The sequence below is a fragment of the Centruroides sculpturatus genome, unplaced genomic scaffold (genome assembly GCF_000671375.1).
Source record: "Centruroides sculpturatus isolate CEXI.00-Female unplaced genomic scaffold, Cexi_2.0 scaffold92, whole genome shotgun sequence".
Lineage (NCBI taxonomy): Eukaryota > Metazoa > Arthropoda > Arachnida > Scorpiones > Buthidae > Centruroides > Centruroides sculpturatus.
In genome coordinates, this window is record NW_019384394.1 from 360,200 (window position 1) to 385,809 (window position 25,610).

Here is a 25,610-nt window from a genome sequence, read left to right on the forward strand (position 1 = left end):
GCACCGCTAGAGGGATTTCTTTTTATATGCTGTGAGGACGAGGCACGAGGTTTGGTTCTCCTGTGAATCTAGTTTTAGCTTTATTTTAAAATATTTAATCTTATAATGTATAAAAACGCAAAATTACTTTCCGTCTGTTTAAGATGTCTTTCTCGTTTCGAAAATGCTAGAGGAATCGTTATTAAATCCGGTAAGTTATAATCTTATAAATGTGTAAATTAAATTTGAATCTTTAACTTAATTATTGCTATTTGTTAATGTTGAATTTTCAAAGGTAAAGAAAGGAAAAGGAGAAGAAAGATTTAATAAAGTTAAAGCAAAGTAATTTTACCAGGATCAAATGTTCAGGGCAAAACTAGGCTGGATATTTTATCTATACATTAAATAAACCTTATTAAGAATAACAGAGTATTTGGCAGATTGAAATGTCATTACAGTACAGAAGCAATTAAATAATTAGTTGGAAAAATAACCATTATTTTAAACTTAACAAAATGCAATTATTTTAAGTACTATACAATAAAATTAAGCTGTATATAACATTAGTTGCAAAAATTATTTGCCCACATACAACAATACAAAACTTATTTCTGTGTCTAATAAAGTCTTTTATTTAATGCAAATAAAGAGTACAGACGTTCAAAATGCTGACTATAAAATTAATCCAATAATTACTTTCAAATATTGATCAATTAGTTCCCAATAATCAGTTAACATAAATATCACCAACAAACTTGGAATTACAAATGTATTATACAAATATACCCAATTATTCTCTTTCATATACGTTGCTATAAGATTAAAACTATAATATAAATATTTCAATAGGTAAACATATTTTACAAAACTCTTTTAAGCTTTGCAAGGTTTATGGAACTTTGTTAATACAAATACCAATTATAATTAAACAAGATACAAGACATTACAAACTATTTCCTCAATGATATTTTAAAAATGAATAACTTATATTAACTAAAATTAAATTGCCACAATAGTTAATTTATTAATTTGCCCCTATTATTTGATTATTAGTATAATTTGGTATATACAGTAATTATATAAAACTTTAACTTAATCAAACTTATTTTTAAACACTAAAGCTTCATATGAAGCTATGATGAGCTTATTCAGAATTCAGTTTTGCTTTATATTGTAGCTAAAACAAAGTTAAACTACTAATGTATTTCTACTGAGCAGTTGATACTATAATTTGATTTCTACAAGCATCAGATTAGAGTATCATAGACTTCTGCAAACTATTATCAATAAATATTATTTCTAATCATATAATTTTGGAGTAATTAAAGACCTTCTTGTTATCTTGTATGAATGGCAACATGCTAACATTCAATATCATAAGCTTATGATTGCTTTATTTTTAGACCAATTGATTCATATATATAAAAACCACAACAGTAAACTGGAACGATATATATAGACTCACCTGAATGTCAAATTTCCAGCAAAACACCCAAATTCAACATTTGAATATTTTCAGCCACTACTTAATCTGCCTTCATCAGGAAAAGTCAAACAAAAATAACTGTTCTATTTACAGAATGTTGCCACATTGTACACATTGAAAACGTTTGAATGTTGAATTTGGATGTTTTGATTCATATATATGAAATTTCTTACATGATATGTTTACATTTTGATTATATAAAGCTCACTTCATATAATCTTGACAATTACTTTTAATGGGAAAACTTAAGCTGTTTATGGGGAAAGAACCATAAATACAAATATAAACATCCAAACCTTATACAGTAGAGTCCTGCTAGTCCAAACTAATTGGAACTGGGCTCTGTTGGATTAGCCAAATAATTGAAATAATGCAGAAGCAAGCAGTAAAACAGGTCTGATTTATATAGATCTAACATCATCAATGATTTGTGTTATTCTGTTTTTGTGTGTAAGTACAGTATAGATCTGCTATTTTAATAGGCCATGTCAAACACTGATTTATTAATTTTTTACAGTATTAATACAGTACTATAATAAAATACAGTTTTTTTGTTGTGGAATTCTAAATCTTTTTGTACTATTAATACCATTTAAACTCAGCTGGAAAATACAAAAAATGTATATTTTGTGAGCTAAAAAATTTCCTCTCCACCGATTGAAACATGTTTGGATTAGGCAGATGTTCAGACTAGCAGGACTCTACTGTAGTTATATATTAAAGCCACTAGAGGCAGATGTTAGGCTCCATCTCTTGCTAAATTTAATAATTATAATTAAATTAATATTTTAATAATTAATTTAGAATGTTTTAGAAGAAAAGAATCTGTCTGAGGTGGGACTCAAACCTGCAACTCCTTTATACAGTTATTTGCCATGTGATCACATGGTATATGAGAGTCCATGGTATGGCCATTCTAAATTAATTATTAAAATATTAATTTAATTATGATTATTAAATTTAGCAAGAAATGGTGTCTAATGCCTGCTTCTGATGCCAAATTATGTAGCATTTAATTAATAATAGTATAGGGATATTTCTATAAATTTCTGAGTGTGGGTCACCCACATATCTGATAGCTTGCATAGACATAGTATAGATAGATAGATTAGATAAAAAAAAACACAATAGCTCCAAGATCACTAGAACATATTATTGTGCAAACAGAATGTCGTAAAATACCACAGAAAGTCTTCTGTGGTATTTTACGACATTCTGTTTGCACAAAGTACGTTCAAAATACGACATTCACAAAGTAAAAGTCTTCTGTATCTGTCCAAAACATGCAATTTTCTTTTGGTAACTCTGCATGACATAGAGTTGAGTTTTTTGCAACAGTATACTCCTTGCTCCATGATTCCCTTCCTGTAATTTGTTGACCAGAATGACATATGCTTGATTCTTTTTGTATATCATTTTTGTTGTCTTTTCACATAACTTTCTGTAGGCAAGGATAACTATGATATAATTCAATGAGTTCAGTAAAAAAGTCATGTGACCATAGCTGTAAGTGTGATGTGTTCACTATATAAAAACCATTGAAAATAAAATAAAATTAACAATTATTTGCATACTGTATGATTTGAGAAATGACAAAAGACTGAGTGAATATGTCAGTCAACATGAATGTGTATCTACATGTAAAGGCATACTTGATGATTTACTAGAAAATAATGGTCTAGCTCAGGGGTAGTCAATCTTTTTATACCTACCACCCACTTTTGTATCTCTCTTAGTAGTAAAATTTTCTAAACTTCACCGTTTCCACAGTAATGGTGATTTATAAAGTAGGGAAGTAACTTTACTTTATAAACTTTATAAAGCAGAGTTACAGCAAGTTAAAGCATATAATAATAATTACTTACCAAATACTTTATCAGACTTTTGCTAAGTTTGGCAGAATAAATCTTTGTAAAACAACTTACTGTAGTTAAATCTATCTTTTTATTTATACTTTGCACACATAGAAGCATGAAGTCTGATGAAATTACATTTAATTAATTAAATTATTAACGAGATTCCTGAGGTTGATGCTGCAAAACTAAATACTGGATATCTGGCTCAATTTTTGTAAGGAACAAACAAAGGTCTCCTCTTTCAGAAATATTCAGGTGTTTTCTTTCTTTGGTCATACTATGATTAACTGCAGTAAAGCGTGATTCCACAAGATATGAGGTAGGAAAAGGTATCAATAAACTGAATAACATTTTTCACATATTTGGATATAAGACAGACATTTTTTTTATTTTGCCATAGATTTTCATATCCACCACTATCGAATTTTTGTTTACTTTTTTCATCATACCTAATTTCTAACAGTTTTTCTTGGCAAGTTGTATCAGCCTCTTCAATATTTGTGGTAATAGGATTTTTCATTCAGTTATACACCTTCAATTTCAAAATATCTTCAAATTGTTTTTCCATGTTCAATTTAAGTTCGTTGAGGTGGTTACTGAATCTGTCAATATCCTCTGGAGTTACATCATATTTTATAGATGATAATTCAGGAAACTGATGAAATTCTCTCTTCAATAGATTATAACAAAATAGTTCAAATTTGTCAATAAATAATACACAATACTTTGTCAACCTATAAGAGTTTTATTAGCTCCTTGAAGCTGCAAATTGATGACATTAAATCTATTGAAAATATTTGCCAAATAAAACACATTATTGTTTACTGTTTTTAACTGTTGACACAGATTGGTCTCATTATTACTTTCAAAAAATTGTATGACACTATCATATAATGCTGCAAAACGAGTCAAAGATGTACCCTTTGATAGCCACCGAACTTGTGTGTGCAAAAGTAACGTAATAAAATCGTTATTGTCTGCCACAGCTGTCGAAACATTCTATCATTTTTTGCATTGGATTTGATCTTGTTTACTGCTTGAATTATTATAGTTAATAATGAATGGAGACTTCTTCTTAGACGTTTTCCTACAAGATGATGTCTGTGCATCACACAATGAATACATAAAACATTTGACACTTCTTCCTTCAACAAATCCATGATAGAGACCTACCATTGATGGTGCTTCATCAGTAGTACATGCAACAATATTATTCAGAGGAATATTATTTTTTGTAAAGTATGATTTTACAGTATTAAGTATAGATAATCCTCTTGTATCTGTAATGAGATTTATTGCGAATAGCATTTCTTCTCGTAATGTATTGTTTTCATCAAAATAACATACATATGCCATCTATAAAGCATTATTATCTGCAATGATAGACTCGTCCAATTGCATGGAAAATGAAGAGTTTTGGAGAATATTTATAAGTTTTTTTTCAACATTAACTGCTATTTCTTCAATTCATTGCTTTACTGTGCTATTGCTTAGGGGCAACGTTTTTAAAATTTCAGGTATATTCTGATGCATTACTGTTGAGATAAATTTTTTATAGATTGTATTATTAAAGTTTCTTCAATATTATAGCTTTTACCACTTTTTATAATTAATTGTAAAATGCGATAAGTGGCAATTAATCCATCTTTGTTCACTGCATACTGTTTCTTAAATGATGCAACGATTGTTGAACAATTTTGAAATTTTTTATATATTTCCTGAAAATATTCAATGGGCTTGTCCTTATCATTTGGATGCTTTGTAGGAAGATGTTCTTGCAATCGACTTGGCTTCATTGTCTCATTGGAAAATGTTTTATGACACAATAAACACATTGGATGTTGTTTACTTACAACAGATTCTATGAAACCCTTCTTCAGATACTTTGCGAAATAGTTACAAGCATATTTCTGTTTTTGAGACATGGGCTCTCAATATTTCACAATGGAAGCCCCTTAGTGGGCATTCTAGCAGCAGTAGTGATTAATAAATAAATTATACTATTAATTTAAATAATAGCTGAAAATCATCAGTAGGGACACCCCCTAATGCGCATTCTAGGCATTCCATGACAGATAACAGATATACAAACCATGGGATCAATGGTTTATATAAGTAGATATGATGCTACCGTGTTTCCCCGAAAATAAGACAGTGTCTTATATTAATTTTTGCTCTAAAAAATGCACTAGGTCTTATTTTCGGGAGGATGTCTTATATTTCCATGAAGACGAATTCACATTTATTGTTGAACAATACGCTAAACAGGTTCGAGAGAACACCTTGCGACACATTCAACTTAACCTTTTTATAGTGTCCACATCGAGCTCGATGACCAATTAGTGCTTACNTTCTAGCAGCAGTAGTGATTAATAAATAAATTATACTGTTATAAATAAAATTATACTATTAAAATAATAGCTGAAAATCATTGCTAGGGATATCTACTAGTGTGCTTATTAGGCATTTCGTGACAAATATATAAGCCATTGATCCCACTGTTTGTGTAAGTAGATATTTTGTTTGAAGCTGTAAGCATGTGCTTACTCTCACAAATCTAACCATACTGACCAGAGAGAAATTATTGACTGTAGCCAGTCTAATGCTAGGAAGTGGTAGCGCCATTTAGTTTCACTTACGTAACATGAACTAAACTTATGCACGGGCAATACAAATAGTATATTTTCAGAAATTTAAATATAAATACTAAAGAATTTTATGAAAACCTAATGAAAATGTTTTTAAATAATTCTATGAAAATTTTTTAAACAATACTTTAAATACTTTCCATTTCAATGTTTTTAAAAAGTCAATTAAATTTAAAAAAGGAAAGTGCTTCAGTATTGGACAAAACCCCTACTGCCCACCTTGAAAGCTGGAACACCCACTAGTGGGTGGTAGAGCCCAGGTTGACTACCACTGGTCTAGCTGATCCGTTTTTTATGAGGCCATTCATCTTCATTCATTTCAAGTAAAAAGTCTGTTTTTCTGTCCACACACAATGTTTTGTCTGATAAGTTTTACCTGAACAAGTAAAACATCCATCAAGATGTTACATGGATACATGATGTCATTTTCACTTAATTTGCTCAGTGTTGCAAACATACCCTAAGTTACCAGATTGACAACATCTGGTACACATCTAAGGAGAAAATTATGACACACATTTAAGGTGATAATTACAGAGTAAAAAGAGGATTGGACACACGTGATCCATGATTCATCTGTAACTCACAAGGAAAGAAAACCAAATAACCATCTGGCTTTTAAATATTTCATGTTAAAAATAAAAGTTGTGAAATTAAACCTATATGTAATACTCAAAATTGTTGATCTTTAGCAGTTTTGAGGGGAAAAAGGATTTTTCTTGAATCCAGTTTTAAGCTATTAGATTTATATGCTTTTGCACAGATGTATTCATAAGAATTGGCAGTATAGTGGTTACATTCTGGCCTCTGATTGCATATCTCATGGCATGTTCTGGGTTTGTAAGAATTTTAAAAAATTTTTAAATTTGAGGGAAGATGGCTTGCATTTTTCCATCATCAAATTATTTATTTTTGTTTCTTTTTACTAAGCCAAATGATCACTATAATTAATCAGGCTAATATTATGCTATAATTAATAATTAGAAACTAAGTAATTTGGTACTAGATTTTGGTAAACTTTCTTTTTACTAATTTATTTGTCTGTAATTGAATTTATTAACAGTGGTACACAATAATTCTGTTTTCAAAGAAATTTGAATTGAATGCATAATTAACAAGGGGAACCCACATATTAATGTTCTTCACACAACACATTAACTAATCACCCCGTGTCATGAACACGCAAATGGTGCTTCTGCATAGGTATTAATAAGTTCTAGAAAAACTTTAATTGTGATTTTCTCAAGAATGCCTGAATAGTGGGTCCTGCAGCTTTGGTAGAGTTTAAGCACGAGTAAATACTACACATCCACAAAATTTTATTGAAATCAGTGATGACAATCTCCTGGGTTTCCCTTGTATATAACTTAACTTGATATGAAATATTCATGATTAAAATAGAAAATGGCAAGAGTAGGCCTATATCTGATTTTTGCTTAAATGTCAATGTAAGTTTAACATGACTGTGATATCTCCAACTTTCAGCTGAATAGAATGTTTCAATTCCTTTTAATTTGTGGTTAGTGTTTGTTTATGTTATTGGCAACTTTGCAAAACATATAATAAAAGTATGATAAGTTGAATGAGAGAGCAATGACAATAAAGAATAAAAATAAACAAGTAAATTACTTTAAAAAATGTGAAAATGAAAGATTTGGTGATAGAGAAATGTAAGCAGTCTTTCCTAAAAATTAAAAGAAATGAAAATAAAATTTTAAAAATTTCTTGGAAAAAAAAATGCAATTTTAACCCAGAACAGCTATAAGATATGCACTCATAGGCCCAAATGCCACCCACTCATGAATATGTTTGCACTAGAGCAGCAGTTTCCAACTTATTTTTATTGCAGAACCCTTCTCACCTTAGTAAAAAATGTTGGAACTATGACAATTTTTAATGATTATAGATTAAACAGCAAATAGAAACACCAAAAACAATTTATTGAAAATGAAAATAAAAAAGAAGATTAATAATGGAAAGCAAGTATTATTACTTAAGTCAAACTGTCATTAATGTAAAGGGTTAAACTTCTTTTCTTTCAATATTTTAAACAGCTCTAGTCCCTGGATTTGTACCTTTGTATGTATCTGCCTTTACAGTCTTCTTGTCACTAGAAACATTTGACTTTCATGCTACATTTTTCTTCAAACTCTTCTCTCAGCGAACACTCCATGATTTTTTAATTTGGGGTATACACAGTACTAAAAGCAGTATAAATTTTTGATATTCACAATATTTTTATATGAAAAATATTTAAAATATCACAAAACAATTGCAATGTAAAACTCTAATAATCTTTGACTGATATGCCTGCTTGTATGCTGTACTGTTTCACTGTAACACACTACAGATGATAAGACATATATTTTGTTTAGTGTTTTTAGAGCTAAAATTCTGAATGACTGGAATAACAATGCAAAGCATTTAGTGGAAATATCTCAAATGTCATACCAATCGAAAAATGTATAACACTATTTTGGTTTGGTTTTTACAAGGAATCACGTGATATGATTATTAAATGGTTGATTCTGATCACTCTATAGTATTTTGTATAAAATAATTCATGTATTGTTATAATCAAAGAAAGTTATATAAATAACTCCACTAACCTGATTACTTTAATTACACCACGTTTTTGGGCTATTATAAAGCTAAGTTAATACTGTATTTACTCGCATATAAGATGAGGTTTTTATTAATTTATCATAGCTTCAAATACCTAGGTCAGGCATGGCCAACATACGGCCTGTCTAATGAATTTATGTGGCCCATGTTCAACTTTTCAATATTAGCTCAATGAAAAATTCTGATGCCTAAAAAAAAAAAAAAAAAAAAAAGAGGTCAACAACTCACTATGCATTTAGAGTTAACCCTCCATTACATAAGTACAGTGTAGAATGCTGATAAAGCATGTTGATGTGAAAAATTGCATCTGAATCTCTTTCTACACTTTAGTCTCTATAGGGTGATACCACAATGAGATCTCGCACCACCTCAAAATCTTCCTAGGGCAGCCTCTGGCTCGGCCCGAGGGAAGAACTGTTGGCCACCCTGACCTAGGTTGTCCTATATGCGCGAGTGAAAGATTCCTTGCATTTTTGCAAATAATTTTTGTGAACTGTGTATTCACATTTTTTACCAGATGCTTACCCTCTTGTATTTAAAAAGAATTATTTTATCTGGGCCATTTGAATCATTCTTGTATATTGAGGAAAAGCAAAGCTTCCGAATTGAATTCCAGATTGAAATTCCAAAATTACATGGGATCACAATATAAGTTTTAATCCATTCCCACGTGAAAGCAGATGATTATTCAGAAATCAAAATTCAGAAAAACGCATAAGTGTAATCTATGGAGAGTGGATTTGAATGTTAAGAATTGGCAATAAAAGGTTTCCAATTGTCTGGCTTTACATTAACAAATTATGTTGTTGATTTTACAAGATTTTTTCTTAAAGTTTAAAATGCCAGTAATTTTTGTGGGACAATGTGTGTATTTACATTTTACATTCATTTGATATTTTACTTGTGATTAAATGAAATAATATTAGAATTGTATTAATAAATCTAATTTTCTTTATTTTGATCTTTAAAGTCACACCTCATCCTATATGCGAGGTCTTCTTATGTGAGTAAATAAGTAATTAGATATGAAGTAATTTATCTAGAGGTAGACTGTTAGGCTATCACCTAATGATAATCTTAATAATTATAATGAATTAATTTTAATTTAGAATTTGAATGACCTGTATGGTTATATCTAAATTAATAGTTCTAGAAGTGGAGATCCAGGTAATATAACTGGCAACACATCTACATGGTAAGAGTTGTGATTTGATACAAGGGCAGATTTTCTTCCCCAGAAATTTCAAAGAACCCTAAACATTCATACAATAATTCACAAGTATAAGAATAAAATTTTTGTGCGTATACAGATATTAAATACTTATACAAACATCTATGAAAGTTTATTTTTAAATTAAAATTATTTATTAAAATGCTGAAGAAGTTATAAAAAAAAATTGTAATTTTCAGATTGTTTACTAAAATAATTTTAGAAATGTAGATCATTAAATTTTTTATATTTTTGTTTTTAGGACTTAATCATAATATTTCTTTAAATTCTCAACTTCGTAATTTTCAAACATCAAGTTGTGTGTTTAGAAAAGATTATTATGAAATATTAGGTGTTTCAAGAAATGCTGATCAAAAAGACATAAAAAAAGCATATTATCAGGTAATTCTCTGAAAATTACTTTTTAATTATATAAAATTTAATATTCATATATGAAAATTTATTGTATTATTTTAATCTTAAAAAGTCTTATTTAACTTGATAATTATGACAAAATCTATACAGTTTATCTATTGTAATGATATAGAATAAGAAATATTTTGCCTATTTGGTATTGTAAGTATTTAATTCTTTTAATATATTGTTAGGAAAACTATATTCAGACATTAGTATATGAATTATAAGTATCAATTTTATGGACAAATATATGTTAAAAGTGATATTCTTTCTCCAAGATTGTTACATTTAAAAGCTAATGAAAGTGCTTGGCAAAATGTGGGACTTTGTGTCAATTATCAGAATAATTTTTAGTCATGACAACTAAATTATGGAAATTACTGTATATATGTAGTGAGATGACAAATTTTTAATTCTACAACTTTTCATAAATTTTAATTACTTACTACCATAATTCAATGTTATAGCTTTTTGTAGATTTTAAATAGAATAATATATTTGTATATTAATTTTTAATATTTAGCTGGCTAAACAATATCATCCTGACAAGAATAAAGGTGACCCAGAAGCTGCAAGAAAATTCCAAGAAGTTTCTGAAGCATATGAGGTATTTAATTTTTGATATTAAATAAATATTTAAATAAATTTCTTAATATTTCTTTCTTTAACTGTTATAGGTTTTGTCTGATGATTCAAAAAGAAGTCAATATGATCATTTTGGAGATTTTGATAATGCTGCAGGAAGTTCTGGATTTCAAGGATTTCATTCTACTGTAGATCCGGAAGAACTTTTTCGAAAAATATTTGGTAATTTTGGATTTAAAAGCAGAGATTTTTCTGATTTTGAATTTGATGAGTCGTCATCCTTTAAGTTTGGTTCCAATCATGAGGTTTGTTGTTATTTTTGCACTTTAATATATATTTTGATACTTTAATGCAATTTATATTTTATAATAATATTGAAAGATTTAATTTTTAGTATTGTGAATATTAAATGATTTTTTAGAATTTAATTTTAGGGCACTATCAAAATAGAATCATATTTTAATGAATTGATATTATTTTATAAAGATGTAATTTTTTATATAATATCAAGCACTACAACAATAATTTTATGTATATATAAATCACAATATGAAAAATTTAACATTATTATATGGAATTTATCATCATTAAATTCAGTGTTCTGTTAATTATAATTCAATATTGCTATTTTTATAGAATCATTGGGAAAAAATCACATTCTAATTTTGTAGAAATTGCCATAAGGAGAATAAGGCGGAGAAAGAATAACTTTTCTTATCTTATTTTGAATTATAAATTTTATGTAACTTTTTTACAAATAGAAAAAAATTGTCTATTCTATCACATCCACATTCTTACCAACAAACAAAAAAAAAGTTTAAGTTTTGGCTTCTTTAAGGATTTGTCTTTATTCTATTAGCATGCACATTTCTGCTAACTTCTCTTAAATTTTGATTTAAATTGGTAGATTTAACTTGTATACAAAGTATGGATTCTGTGAGTTGTATAATGCAAAGACATAAGAAAAGGAGAAGCAATGAGAGCATCAGAATTTCTGAAATACTTAGATTTTTTTTGTTCTAAGAAATGATTATTAATATGTATGTTGTAAATGGAAATTTTAATTTTTAAAACAATGTGATCTACTATTTTAATGTTTATTTTAAATTAGTTTCAGAAATGTTATGAGTAAAAGAGCTAAATGATTTATTAATCTGATAAGATATAATTAGTAGAGTATTTTGATGATATAATTATTTGTATATTATATACTAACATATTTTAGCAAGTCACACTTTGCAGTTAAAAATGTAAATTAATGTTATTACTATTTACAGTACAGTAGAGCATCATTTATCCAAAAGCCGATCAACCGAAATGTTGGTTAACCGAAATAGTCGGACTGTTCTAGTCGGACTGTGTCATGCTGAATTGAACATTCTTGATGCTAGGTTAACTTCCAAAATATAATTTTTTTGTTTTTATATTTTTCAATATATTTATTTTGTTTGTACAAAATAAAGGAATAATTTTTAATGATACAATAGCAACGATTATTATTTTAAAAAATTTACATTAGGCTTAACATCAACAAAAATTCAATGCAAAGCGACACGCAATGGAGAAAAATTTCAACATGGGATAGGTTAATATATTTTTTTCGTACATAATCAGTTACACGAACAACCCCAGTCCCCCATTGATTCGGATAAACAACACTCTACTGTACCTATAAAATGTTCCATTCAACACTTTCTATACTTTTTTCTAACAATATTTTTGTCATGTTTTTGTTTTAATTTAATCTTAAATTATAAGATTTCATTATTTTGATTAAAGATAAAGTATATCATAATTTTTATATAAAATAATATTTTAAAAAATTATATAAAACTATATATGTTTTTAGTTTAAGTCAATGTTTAACATCAACTAAACAGCTTAATAATTTTAGGATTATATTATGTATTACTTTACAAGATAATAATTTTAACAACATTATTTGAAAAATAAAATTATAAAAAACAACTGCTGACATAAAGATGATAAAAGGTATTTCATTCTGCTAATTCAGTTTCCTCAAATAGATATTTCCTGAAATCTGGAAAAAAAATTTTCAGATTTTTATGGACAAATTTTGCTTCCTACAGTGAAATGATTAGTAATATCCTGTAAAAATAATCTTTAATGTAAAAATAGGAAAGCATTTCTAATGTAAACTTTAGTTCTAGAGATTTTGATTTGACTGAAATACAATAGTTTATATAGAGTCAAAAATAAACCAAATTTTTGGCTCAGAGCTTATTAAACAATACCACACAACTTTTTCATAAAACTGTCTGCAAAGTAAGCTCCTTCTGCAGATAAACATTTTTGCCAGAATCTTTAATACTTATGAAAGAAGTCCTGGAAGCCATTCCTTTTTTGATGTCTTCAAGGACCTTTTACCACTGTAGCTCCACTTTCAGCTTTTCATTGGTTATTTCTGGTTACTGAACATCTGAGCAACACAGGCTTAACCCTGCAGAGGGATTTTTATATATATTTCGACAAAGTTATATGTGGAGTATATATATTTTTAAAAAATTTAATATTTTTATTAGAAATGTAATAAATGACTTTTCGTTATGTGTAAGCATAAAATTGCTTGATAGAACGAATCAAACAGGAACACAAGACGAATATACTGATTTCTGAGGATATGCATTTTGGACAACATGTTCCTCATGGTCCTCTTTTAAATTTTACAGCAATTTGGTTACAATTTAAATTTGGTTAAAGCATTATAATAAAATGAAAATTTGGCTATATATGCTAATGTGTACAATAATATGCATAACTTATTGACAATATATGCATTAATATACTAACATACGTTAACATGATAACTTCTTCATCAGAAATTTCTTGTTCATTATCAGAATTTTCTGCACCTTCTTCCACTATATCAGTGTTTCTCAACGGGGGCGATATCGCCCCATGTGGGCGTTTTTCCGTGTTTAGGGGGCAATTAGCAACAATTTATATTTTGGGGGTGAAAAACAATTTTCTGAATGATATAGTAAAACATTATATTAAGAATAATTAGATATTTTATTTGTTATATCATACAATAATTAAACAAATAATATTGTACTAGTCATTAGTCTATTCATTTTCTTAGAATTTGGCGTTAGCCTTGGCCCTGGGCATCAGAATTTTGAAGTGAAGAGGGCGATACTACGTAATGGTTTTATTGAAGGGGGCGACGTTTTGTTAGAGGTTGAGAAACACTGCACTATATCATTTTTATTCACTTTACATTTATTTTCAGATTCAAGAATCAAATTTTTATCAGCTGACTGAAGTAACATCTGCTATATCAACATCATCTCATTATCAATTTGATATGTGATATTTTCCATTTTCAAACAGAAAACCAAAAACATCTAAAAAAACAAAATTATTTAATAACTTGTACAGTCGACCCCCCCTATAACGTACGTTCCTATAATGACAATTCCTATAACGTAGCGAAAAAATTGTAGCAACTTTCGTATAACGTACCTCCTATAACGTCGTTTCGCGACAAGATTGATAGAGTCTGGACCAATAGTGGATGAGCAGCCGAACTACTTTCCTCCGACCCTGCGCCACGCTACGGAGCGGCTAAATTGAGTTTGCTATCGTCTGTTTAGTATTATATATAAATTATATATAAATTAGGTACTGTACATATAATTATATATTAATTATATATAAATTAGGTACTGTATATATAATTATATATTAACTTAATTTATTGTAACTTTATTATAATTATATATATGCTTTCTGCCGCCTGGCAACACGCTACGGAGATTTTAGGCTAGTAAGTTGAGTTTATTATCGTCTGCACAGTATGTAAATTAGGTACCGTAAGTCTAATACAGCACTAATTTTATACATTTCTTGTGAAAGAAACACTTCTTATTCAACGTCCATAAAAATTATTTATATTAATGATGTCTCCAAAGGTCAAGTTATTTTTCCGCCAAAAATTCGTTATCAGAAATTGCGGCCGTCGTTTCGCGTGCTGTTCCGCGATGAAAACCAGCTTTAAGCAACGGCGTAGTCGAACGGTGTAAGTAATCCTACAATTTTTTGTTTATAGCATAGTTTATACAGATTATTCCCAAAAAATTATACGTATTTTGGAAATGTTGAGTGGAATTAGTCTAGAATCGGTTAATTTTATAGAAGAAAGCCTTTCGAACAGCCTTAGTCCGTAAAGTTCCCACCTATCGGGCTGCGATTGGCTCATTCCTACAACGTAATTTTCGGTTAGCGTGGAACGTATCTAAGCGTTATAGGGAGGTCTACTGTAGTAACTCTTATATACAAATTAAGGTAGTTTTGAGAAAAATGTGCAATTTTGCCTAAGAGAGCTGATAAAGCAATGCTAGTTAATCAATGTTGTCAATCCCTTGAGATTAGCTACTCAAAATTGCCAGATCGTATGCTATTTCAAAATAAAAATATTAAAAAAAATTTTAAATGTATCTGTGAGATTAGCCATGTTCTCCAAAGGATTAAATGGGTAAATTAATTTCAGACTTCTTACAACTTGTGCAGGTTTATTATATGATCTTCATATTAATGTGTTGTATAGGAATTGTATAACCTTTGTAATATATATTTAATTATGAATTTAATGTGTGTTGCTTATAAGTGTATTAAGTGATATTGAAAGTTTTATGTTGAAAATTTTATATAGTTGTTTATTAATTTGTAAAATTTTATTATTTTAGGTCATAGTTAATTTAACATTTAAAGAAGCAGCTCGAGGAGTAACTAAAGAAGTATCTATGAATGTTTTGGATACATGTATGAAATGCAAAGGTTTTCGATGTGAACCTGGTTGCAAACCAGTTAGATGTCATTTCTGCAATGGAACTGGAATGGTATGTTGTTATAAAAGTATAAAGAATTAAAATATTTATATATAAGGTTTAAAAAATGATAAAATTTCAGGAATCTGTTAGTATGGGACCATATGTAATGAGAAGTACATGTAGAAACTGTCATGGATCTCGAGTATTCATCAAGAATCCATGTAAAATGTGCAATGGAAAAGGTTCCACTATTCAGAGGAAAAATGTTACCATTCCTGTTCCTCAAGGTAAGTATTTTATTATATACAAAGAGAGTAATATTAAAATTACAAGTTTGTTTTGAGATAAAACACTATGAAAAAAGTGTCAAAATCAGATATTTTTTGCTGAGATAAAGATTTTTTTCATATATTTATGTGGAATGTTGATTTTTTAGTAGAAAAATCAGTGTGTTTAAAATTGCTGCTTTTGTAGTTTAATCTGAGACATTGTATCCATAGACAAACAGTACTGTTAAGAGACAGACTGAATTTTGGTTTATCTTTCTTCTGAACTTTTTTCTTACTATTTATTTTAGCAATAATTTTCTGATATTTAATTAAAATTTTAGTTTATTTTTAATAATTTTTCAGAATTATGAAATCATATGATTGAAATTTATTTTTTTATGGGCTTTAAAATGTTTCTCTAAATTTTTTTATTCTTTCACTGTGTCTCAGCAGTACTATCTATGGATATTCTACTCACTAAAAATGATGTGATGTGGCAGTTGGACGGCAAAGAGATAGGATGTCGAAATTGGTGTCGATCTGTACAGAACGTCAGGATCTGCAATATTATTTAGCACTAACAATCAACAAAATAGAATTTATAAAGTTATAAGCCAATAAGTGTGCGAGTCAAAGAAAATTTTCATAATGTTGAAGAAATTGCAAAGGAAATACGAACAGAAATGTAAGAAACATATATCATTGGAAAGAAAATTTTAAAAGTAATCAGAAAAGCCCAGACTGATACCAAATGATGCAGATCATATAGAGAGTGTAAGCAAATTTAGTACGTCAACTCCAACGCGAATATTTAGAGTGTGCGACTGTCCAAACCAATAGATATTGACTTGGAATGTGATAATCAGCAAGACATGTTAGTTTACATCTTATCCTCCCTCTAATAATCCACAGATGGATTCATGCCTTAAATGATTGTGATTATGTTCCATACACAACTCTCCCAATTATTTTGACCTGTGTCATTTGGTTAACCCATTGCAGTCAGTTGATACTGTGGGGCAGAGACAAAGAACTGTCAGTCAGCTTTACAATATTGTGTACGGGGCATTTTGGAACACATGGAGGACCTCATTCAATTTATGTATTTTTATTTGTTGTATTCTTTGCTGCTGGCCACTTACAGTATGTGGAGATAATAATCCTGCCAATTTTGACAGATTGATGATCTGTGATATGTCTTCTCTCTAACTGCAAGTTTTCATCTTTGGATAGCCCACGGAATTTTGGAAGTATACCGAAATATCATCGTAGAGTTATAATTTTAAAAAACCCTGAATGCATTTTAGCAAAATAAGATTTTTAGTTGTGTATTAATTTTTATAATAGACAATGAAAATAAAAAGTTGTAAAATTGCATATGTGCTTACAAATTGGTGTGATAAACTGTTAATAATAAAAATTATTAGTCTATATTTTATTAATTTACAAAATCATAATTAAATTAAATTTTAATATAATTTAATTTAAATTGTATTAGAATTATCTGACAATAACTCAACAGTAAGAATTATTAATTAATTAATAATATAAAAATTACTAGAAAATGTCAACAGATTATTATATAATGCTACGATTACACACTACCATCTATTCACACCTGGACTGCTAAGCGCTGCCTGTGGGGAGGCAAGCAAGTGGATTTAATAATTATGCTATCTATTCTGAGTCAAGCACTGCTAACAGAACAGTGTTGCCTCTGTTTCTCTCCACAGACTTTACTAGCTTAAGTGGCCCTACTGGGAGTTTAGGCTCCAGCCAGTATTGACCTATGGTTCATTGGAATTATTAAGCTTTTTCACATCAACAAGATGATTAAGAGAGTTTAATAATAATAACAACAATAATACTATCATATTTTTGCTGAATGTCCAGCATGCTGGAAACCCTAGGGTTACTGGCATGCCAGTTAAACTGTGACTAAAATATAAAATTAATCAGATCTAACAAAACTAATTGTTAATTAAATGTTAAAGAAAACATTCTTTGGAGTACAATAAAATAATAACATTGTAATTTGACTGACTTAAAGTCAGGAAGAGAGTTTTTGTTTACAAGACAATAAAACAATTAATGACCTACCTATTGACATTAGTGATAGTATAAGTTAGTCAGTGCAGGCTACACTGACCATCTAACCTGAGTTAAAAATAACACCTTCCTCTCAAATTTCACACAAAGCTGGTGTTAATAAGTGCAAGTGATAATTTACAGCCAGTTTCTTAATTAAATTTAATATGTTTATTTTTCCATTTTTAATCAAATAACAATAAAATACACACAAAAAAGCACTTTTGGAATTCCATGAGTATTTTAGAGTATTTTACATTGTTAGAAAGAAGACAAAATGAAGAAATTAAACATATAATTGTAGTTTTTGATGTAATGCTGACAGTTTCACAGTTTTAGAATAAAAACTCGTTCATTTTTTTAATGACTCTAGAGAGGGGTGTATAACCTCACTTAAACTGGCATTACCACAGAATAAACTGATTTGCTGGTTTTTACCATACAGAAATATCTGATTTTATGGTCTTCCCAGATAGACCAGCAAGCCAGTCATTCCTCAAAAATATAATATAATTATTATTATTGGATATATTTATATATTTAAATTAATATACAAATGTAATTTTAGGTGTAGAAGATGGCCAAACAGTGAGAATGAATATTGGTAGAAAAGAAATATTTATTACATTCAAGGTAAAATATATTATTTCAACAAGAAAGTTTACTTGTAAACATTTAAAATTTACAAAATGATGAAAATTAAAATATTATATAGCATAAATAACAATCCAGTTTATTTGTATGACCAAGTTAAAATAAAATATGGCTGCCAGCATATACCTCCAATAGTGGACACCTCTAAATAACAGACAAACTTCTCGGTTCCAACATTGTCTGTTATTTGGAGATTATACTGTAGTATCTTTCCTGCATGCACATTGAATTGTAATTTAAATAGCATCATCATTGATGATTTGTATTGTGACATGAGACAATCTTTGCACTTATTTATTTTACTAACCTTAAAATAAATAGTCTAATGGATAATCTGGTGGAATATTTAAAAAAATTTATTTCCAAAATTATAAACTATTAAAATTAATTTATGTTTAATATGAATTATAACAATTTATAATACTGTGAAAATTAATAGAAACAAGGCAAAACAAAAATAAAATAAAATGTAATGCATATACAGTACTTTACATTATTTATATTTGAACTTTATTATTTATGTGCATGAGGTTTATATAATGGAATTTATAATTAGTTTATTTTTCATATTTTATTTAAGGGTTTAAACTGTTAAAAAGTTTAAAGAACAAAATTTATATAATAGATTTAATATATAAATTTTATACTTGATTGGAATTTACATAACTTTGTTTCTTATATTATTAATCTTAAAACATATTTAAATCTAGGTTGCTAAAAGTGACTACTATCGAAGAGTAGGATCAGATATACATACAGATGCCAGTATTAATTTGTCACAGGCTCTATTAGGTGGGGTTATCCACATATCTGGATTATATGAAGAAATTCCACTTCAAGTAAGTAAATTGATAAATAAAAACACTTTTGTTGATCATTTTGACTAGTATAAGTAATTTACAGTGAAATTTTTTTTTTTTTCAAATTATATTCATACTTTTTAATAATTTTTATTCTTTGATAAAAATAGATTCCAGCTGGAACATCATCTCATACCCGTATATTTTTGAAAGGAAAAGGAATGAAAAGAGTAAATTCTCCAGGATATGGTGATCATTATGTTCATATTAAAGTAAAAGTTCCTATGTAAGTCGAAATTTATTCAGAATATTTTTGTGGGTATAAAAATATATTCAATTATAAGTTTACCTTAAAGATAAACAAAATTACTTTGAATAAGTACAAATTTGTTAAACTTTGCTAAAATTTGGTGGAGAAAAATCTTGTAATGCATTTTGATAAAATCTTATACAAATTATACATCTCATTAGGAAGATAAATATAATTATGTAACTTCCACATTATGCATATTCCACTCTGATAACAAAAGAAATTAAATTGGTCAAGAATAATATACGGATATCCCTCATATAACATAGTAGTTACATTCTGAAAAATTGTCATGTTATGCAAATCCATGCTACACGAAATAAAGGACCAATGCAAAACATAGGGTTGCATTCCAAAAGTTGAGAAAAAAGTTTGCCATTCTTTTTCATTACTAAGAGAAATATGTTTATTTAAGCAGTCAATAATTAACTAACAATCACAATTAAGAATGCTGTATTAACTGTTAACATTACAGTAGAGTAGTGCTTTCCAATTGCCCTCCTGTGGGGCCCATGCCCCACAGGAGGGCAATTGGATTGTTAAGGGGAGAAATTCGAAAATGGACTCGTCCAGAGTTTAAGTTAAATAAGAATTTTAGAAAGACTTAGGTGGGGCATAGCACAAAAAAAGGTTGAGAAGCACTGCAGTAGAGCATCAATTATCTGAATATCAGTCAACTGAAACATCGGTTAACTGAAAGTGTTCCAGTTGGCAAATTTAAATTTCCATTAGTGCTGTGACACTCCAACATTTGGCTGTGCAACTTGGGCTACTCCAATATTATTTTTGTTGGTGTGTGTGTTTTAGCTGGCAGCACTGGCACAATCATGAGAGGGTACTTAGGATGCGCCAGGATTTAAACAAATTTCAACACAGGATAGGTTAATATAATTTTTTGTACATAATCGGTTATCTGAAAAATTGATTATCCGAACAACCCTAATCCTGAATTGTTTCAGATAATCAATGCTCTACTGTAATTAATATTAGTTAAATGAAGACATTTTTTTTTACAAAGTATTGTCATCATATGAGCTTAATCAGAAATATCAACAAAGTATTCATTGTTTTTAATTTTTACCATAAAAATTTTTTAAATATGACAAAATAAAAATATGTTGTTAATTGAAAATTTGTTCTAGCAAGTCGTGTTCATTCATTCTAGGACTGAGCAATTTTTATGTTCCCCATAATTTGTGTTCGAATACTGAATTGTTTGAATTGGGAACAATTTGAGTACCAAGATATTAATACCATTGTATTTTTTCATCATTTCTATGAATGATTACATAGCTATAGTTAAAAAAAAGTTAATAATACTTATCTAAAAATGTTTAAATAAACTTTACTAAATACAAAGATTAATCTAAAAAAATAAAACAGTGACAATCTTAAAGGCTAAAATCTGAAAGCAAAGTTCACAACACCTGGTTGATAGGAATAATAGGACAAGGAAGAAAAAAATTGCAATATCAGTTTTCATTAAATCTGACGAAAGGCATAAAACATATTGAAAATTTCAATATTCTAAAATCCATGGGCAAATTTGAGACAACACACGATTACTTGAATAAAAAGTATCAAATAAAGGAGTTTGCACTTAAAAGTTATGAAATTTTGTATGGAGGATTTCCAAAATCATGTTGTAGAACTGCCATGTTGTATGAGGGATACTTATATTTATAGCATTGATCAAATCAGTTGTTTGTTTTAAACTGGTCACAGTTCATTTAATATATTATTTTAAATTTATATTTATGTTGAAGTACATATGTTTACTAGAAGAATTTTAATTGATTTCATGTTTATAATGCAGAGTGGGAAAGAAAGTCACTTAATACCCCTGCTACAGAATATAGAATTACTCAAAGAATGACATTGAGCACATCATGTAACATATGTAAGTCTGTAACTGTTTGAGGTAGGTAAATAAAATCTTTCAGAAATCAATTCCTTGTGAAATTCTGACCCAAAATGATGTGTCACGACTCCTTCCCATTTACAGTTTTGCAGTTGCATTCAATTTGTTTTCAGAAAGTTTGGATGGTACAATATGGTACCATCAAGATGGCAGCCCTGCATGTAATACACATCAATCTGTTTCCTCTTTGGTCTAATATATTTCTGACATGAGCAAATTAACTTTGGGTACATTCTATATTCTGTAGCAGAAGTGACTTTCTTTTCCCTGTAGATAAAATCATCAAAAAATAGTCAACAAAAATCTTAATTTGGGTAAATGAAAATATTTTAAAATTATCAATTTTTCTTTATTCAAATTTTAAAAATTACTGTGATAATGGTCTAACCAAATTTTATTTTACTTAAATATCTGTATAGTTAATTTTGTGTTCTTTCTATAAATTACAGTTTTAGAAGTATAAAATATAATATACAAGTTGTCTGCATATATAACAAATAACAGGACAATAAAAATATTAGTGTATAAATTGATGAAAACTATTCATGTGTTTTTCACTGATTCATAATCCTCAGTTGTTCACTTTCTATATTTACAATAATCCCATAAAATATATTAATTCTTATAATGACCTCAGGGTCATTTTTTATCCTAAACTTTTAAAGGACATGTTGATAAGATTATTAAATCTCTAACTATTCATTGTGGAATTCTTTGGCATTTTTGCAAAACTTTCCTCAAAAACAGTCTTACGATCCATTTATTTTGCCAATATTCAGTCACTATTCAATTATTGTCTGTCAATATGGGCTATGGCTGTCTCTTCCTATTTACAAAAAGTATTTCTTATTTTAAATAAGCTCTCTAATCTTACTTTTATCCCTAATGCTAAAGTTGCTAGGTCCAGATTTGGAATTCCCAGTTTTACCAAATGTATCAAATACTTTGACCATTTACTTTTATACAAAATTCTTGTATGGTTCCATTTGTTCTGATTGGCTGTGCCTAAGAGTTCTGTCATGAGTTACCCATAGCCAAACTTTTTTTTTCCCCATCTTTTAGGCTTTCTGTTTCCTTCAGATCATTTTTCTGTTGGTCTGTTCAAAATATGGACTATGTGGAACAATATCTACATGAATATTTTCTACATTTTAAACACAAATGTGTTTAAAATGTACTTTATATATTATAATCTTTTGTTTTTATTTATGTATATTTTTTCATGTATATTGATTTTTATTCTTTATTTGTATTTAATATTTTATTACAGGCATTATTTTTGGGGAGGATATCAATCCTCTTGTAATGTTTCCTTTTGTATATGTGATAAAAAAGGATTATATAGATTATATAATGTCATTCCAAAGTATACATATACAGTGGAACCTCTATATTCGTAATATTTGATATTTGTCACATTTTGATGACTTTTTTGTTTTTCCATATTTGTCATCCCAACACCAGAAGTGGCACTACAATCAGCTCGTGCCAATCAGCTAGCCATAGTTAAACAGTCTGCTTTGTGCAGTCGTCGTGTATATTGTTGAGTTATTGAAAAATAATCAATATGAGAAACAAAGTTCCAATTGCACCAAAGTGGCACTCAAATGTTGCTATAGTCAACCAAAATAAATACATTCAATGATAATGTAATTGCCTACTTCAGAAAAGTTTTAAAAAGCAGACAAAAACACACAACACTGGACAAGTTCTATATTAAATCGAGTGTTACTGAATTATTGGCAAAACAGACCTCATGATCAAAATTGGAATTGCCTGATGTTTTAATTGATATGTCTTCTTCTAAATAATAATATTGTTCTTCCCCTTCTGCCACTAATCTTTATTGTATTAAATAAATACAGTAAAGTTTTAAACAACATAATTTTTAATCTTCTACCTTTTTTCAGGATGGGAAAAGATTAATTGAATATCAGTTATTTATTATGAGAATAATTGTTTTTATATTTGTCATATTCCATATTCGTTAGGTCCTTGGAAACAGATTAATGATGAATATAGAGGTTCCACTGTATTCATCTTTGATAAAATTGCAAAATATTCAATAGGCAAATAGATTTCTTGTAATGCTTTAATGTTATTTGGGGAGCATGGGCAAGATGATTGGGTATTGCCAGAATGAAGTGCAAATTTCAAACATAAGAAATAACCAAAATGTTATAAATAGGATGAGTTTTTATTCTCTAAATCATGCTGTATTTATAATTCTAAAACGTTTTTTGATGTATCTATACTTTGATTCATCATGAATTCTATATATCAATGAGTAAGAAAATTTAAGGAAAAATTTTGTTCACATTTGTATATACATATTCAATATTTATTTATTTATGCTGTATTTGAAACATAGCAAATTAAAATGTTTATATTTTCATTAACTTTTTATATTTTGAAACCATAACTAAATATTTGATTATTTATTGTAATTAGAGATGAGATAACTAAATTTAAAAAATATATTTTCCTGTTTTGATAAAGGAAATAAACACATTATATTTGTGTGTTTAATACATACATATTCATCAGCATCAGAAAGCAAGTATGAAGTATTTTCATTTTTAAAAAATTATTGTATTTTTATTATATCAATATTTTCTTTATTGCTGTATTGCATTTTTACAATTCTGAAAATAAAATCTCAAAAAATGGCTCATGTTAAAACATAATTAAATTTTTACATGCTTAGTTCAGCTAAACTTCATTGAAAATTTAATTTGCTTTTCAAGTTTTAAAAAAGTATAAATCCATGTGCAATTTTATTTATTATTACCTGTAAGACAAATCTGTTAACCAAAAAAGTTTAATTTTCAAGTAAATTAAGAATTATGTTAGATAATTATATCATATTATATGGCTGTGTGCTGTAAACTATAATATTTGTATTTAAAGATATTTTTTTCTTGAAGGAACTTGAATGAAAAACAAAAAGCATTGGCAATAGCTTTTGCTGAAATGGAAGAAACTGATGGAACTGTCAATGGACTAGCACATACGACACGTGGTAAATTTATATTTAATATAATGGCCTAAAAAATTTTTCTTCCTCCTGTCTATAATAAAATTAATTTTTCTAGGTAATTTAGCAATAGAAGATGCTTCTGGATTGGTTCATCAAATTCGATCAGTTCTTTCTAACTCGGATGAAGATGAAACTTTAGATAAAAAAGTAGCGGATAAAGATGGAGAGAAAATTAGTTTAAAGTAATATATTGTAAATTAATAATAGTGTTTATCATTTATTGTGTGAGCAGTCTTAAAATATGTATATATCCTGTAAACTTAGAGATATTAAAATCTAAACTTTTATATAATTTTTTGATGCTCTGTTATGTATTATTAGAATTCAACATTACAGCATAAAGACATCATGAAATTATTAATTTGTTAGAGTAAATAAATATTTAAAGAATTTTGACAGTTGCAAGACAAAATAAAACCTTTTTAATAATTTCATATATTTTTTTGTTTTATAAATCAGTTAAGAATTACATCCATTAGCAATACAACAAACTATATTTGTGCAATTGTATTTTCAATAATTGTTTTCAAAGCTAAAATTTGCTTAATTGAAGGATTAACAAATATCTTATAATGAAACAACAGATAGATATTTTAAACAATTTTTAATGCTTTTACAGCAATCATATGGTTGATAATTTAGTGCACATACTCTATTATACATAGTGCTAGGCTGTAAACAATCTGCATAAGTAAGTGTTGTATCAGATTATCTCATGTATGGTCACATTTGGAAACTTGCATCATGGCATGAATGTTGAGCAATTGTCCTGTACAAATGTTTTGGGTAAGATTTTGTTTTTATAATTGGGCCTAAACAATACCTTAGAGCAGGGGTCACCAAACTACGGCCAGTGAGGTCGGCTCATCTGGCCCTCTGCCACACTGTGCCACAAATGAGTTAAAATATAATTATTTATATGGATATAT

At 28.3% G+C, this 25,610-nt stretch overlaps 1 protein-coding gene across 2 annotated transcripts; it reads left to right on the forward strand.

Moving 5' to 3' along the window:
* On the forward strand, window positions 1–25,291 carry LOC111618323 (protein tumorous imaginal discs, mitochondrial-like). 2 transcript variants are annotated; one of them, XM_023359821.1, is made up of 11 exons: window positions 1–190; window positions 10,067–10,206; window positions 10,745–10,828; window positions 10,899–11,111; window positions 15,516–15,668; window positions 15,739–15,886; window positions 18,525–18,589; window positions 19,321–19,449; window positions 19,581–19,696; window positions 24,569–24,663; window positions 24,737–25,290. In XM_023359821.1, exons 1-11 carry the CDS (start codon window positions 106–108, stop codon window positions 24,865–24,867), a joined length of 1,359 nt encoding a protein of 452 aa, XP_023215589.1. In that variant the 5' UTR covers window positions 1–105; the 3' UTR covers window positions 24,868–25,290. The 2 variants fall into 2 exon arrangements, with proteins under 2 accessions (XP_023215589.1, XP_023215590.1); XM_023359822.1 differs by lacking the exon at window positions 10,067–10,206 and having other exon boundaries at window positions 24–190; window positions 24,737–25,291.
* The last annotated feature ends 319 nt before the right edge of the window (window positions 25,292–25,610 follow it).

Coding starts and splice junctions, on each gene's coding strand:
- LOC111618323 (XM_023359821.1), top strand. CDS start 106: ATGTATAAAAACGCAAAATTACTTTCCGTCTGTTTAAGATGTCTTTCT. Junction 191..10,066: donor AGGAATCGTTATTAAATCCG/GTAAGTTATAAT, acceptor TTTTGTTTTTAG/GACTTAATCATAATATTTCT. Junction 11,112..15,515: donor AGTTTGGTTCCAATCATGAG/GTTTGTTGTTAT, acceptor TTATTATTTTAG/GTCATAGTTAATTTAACATT.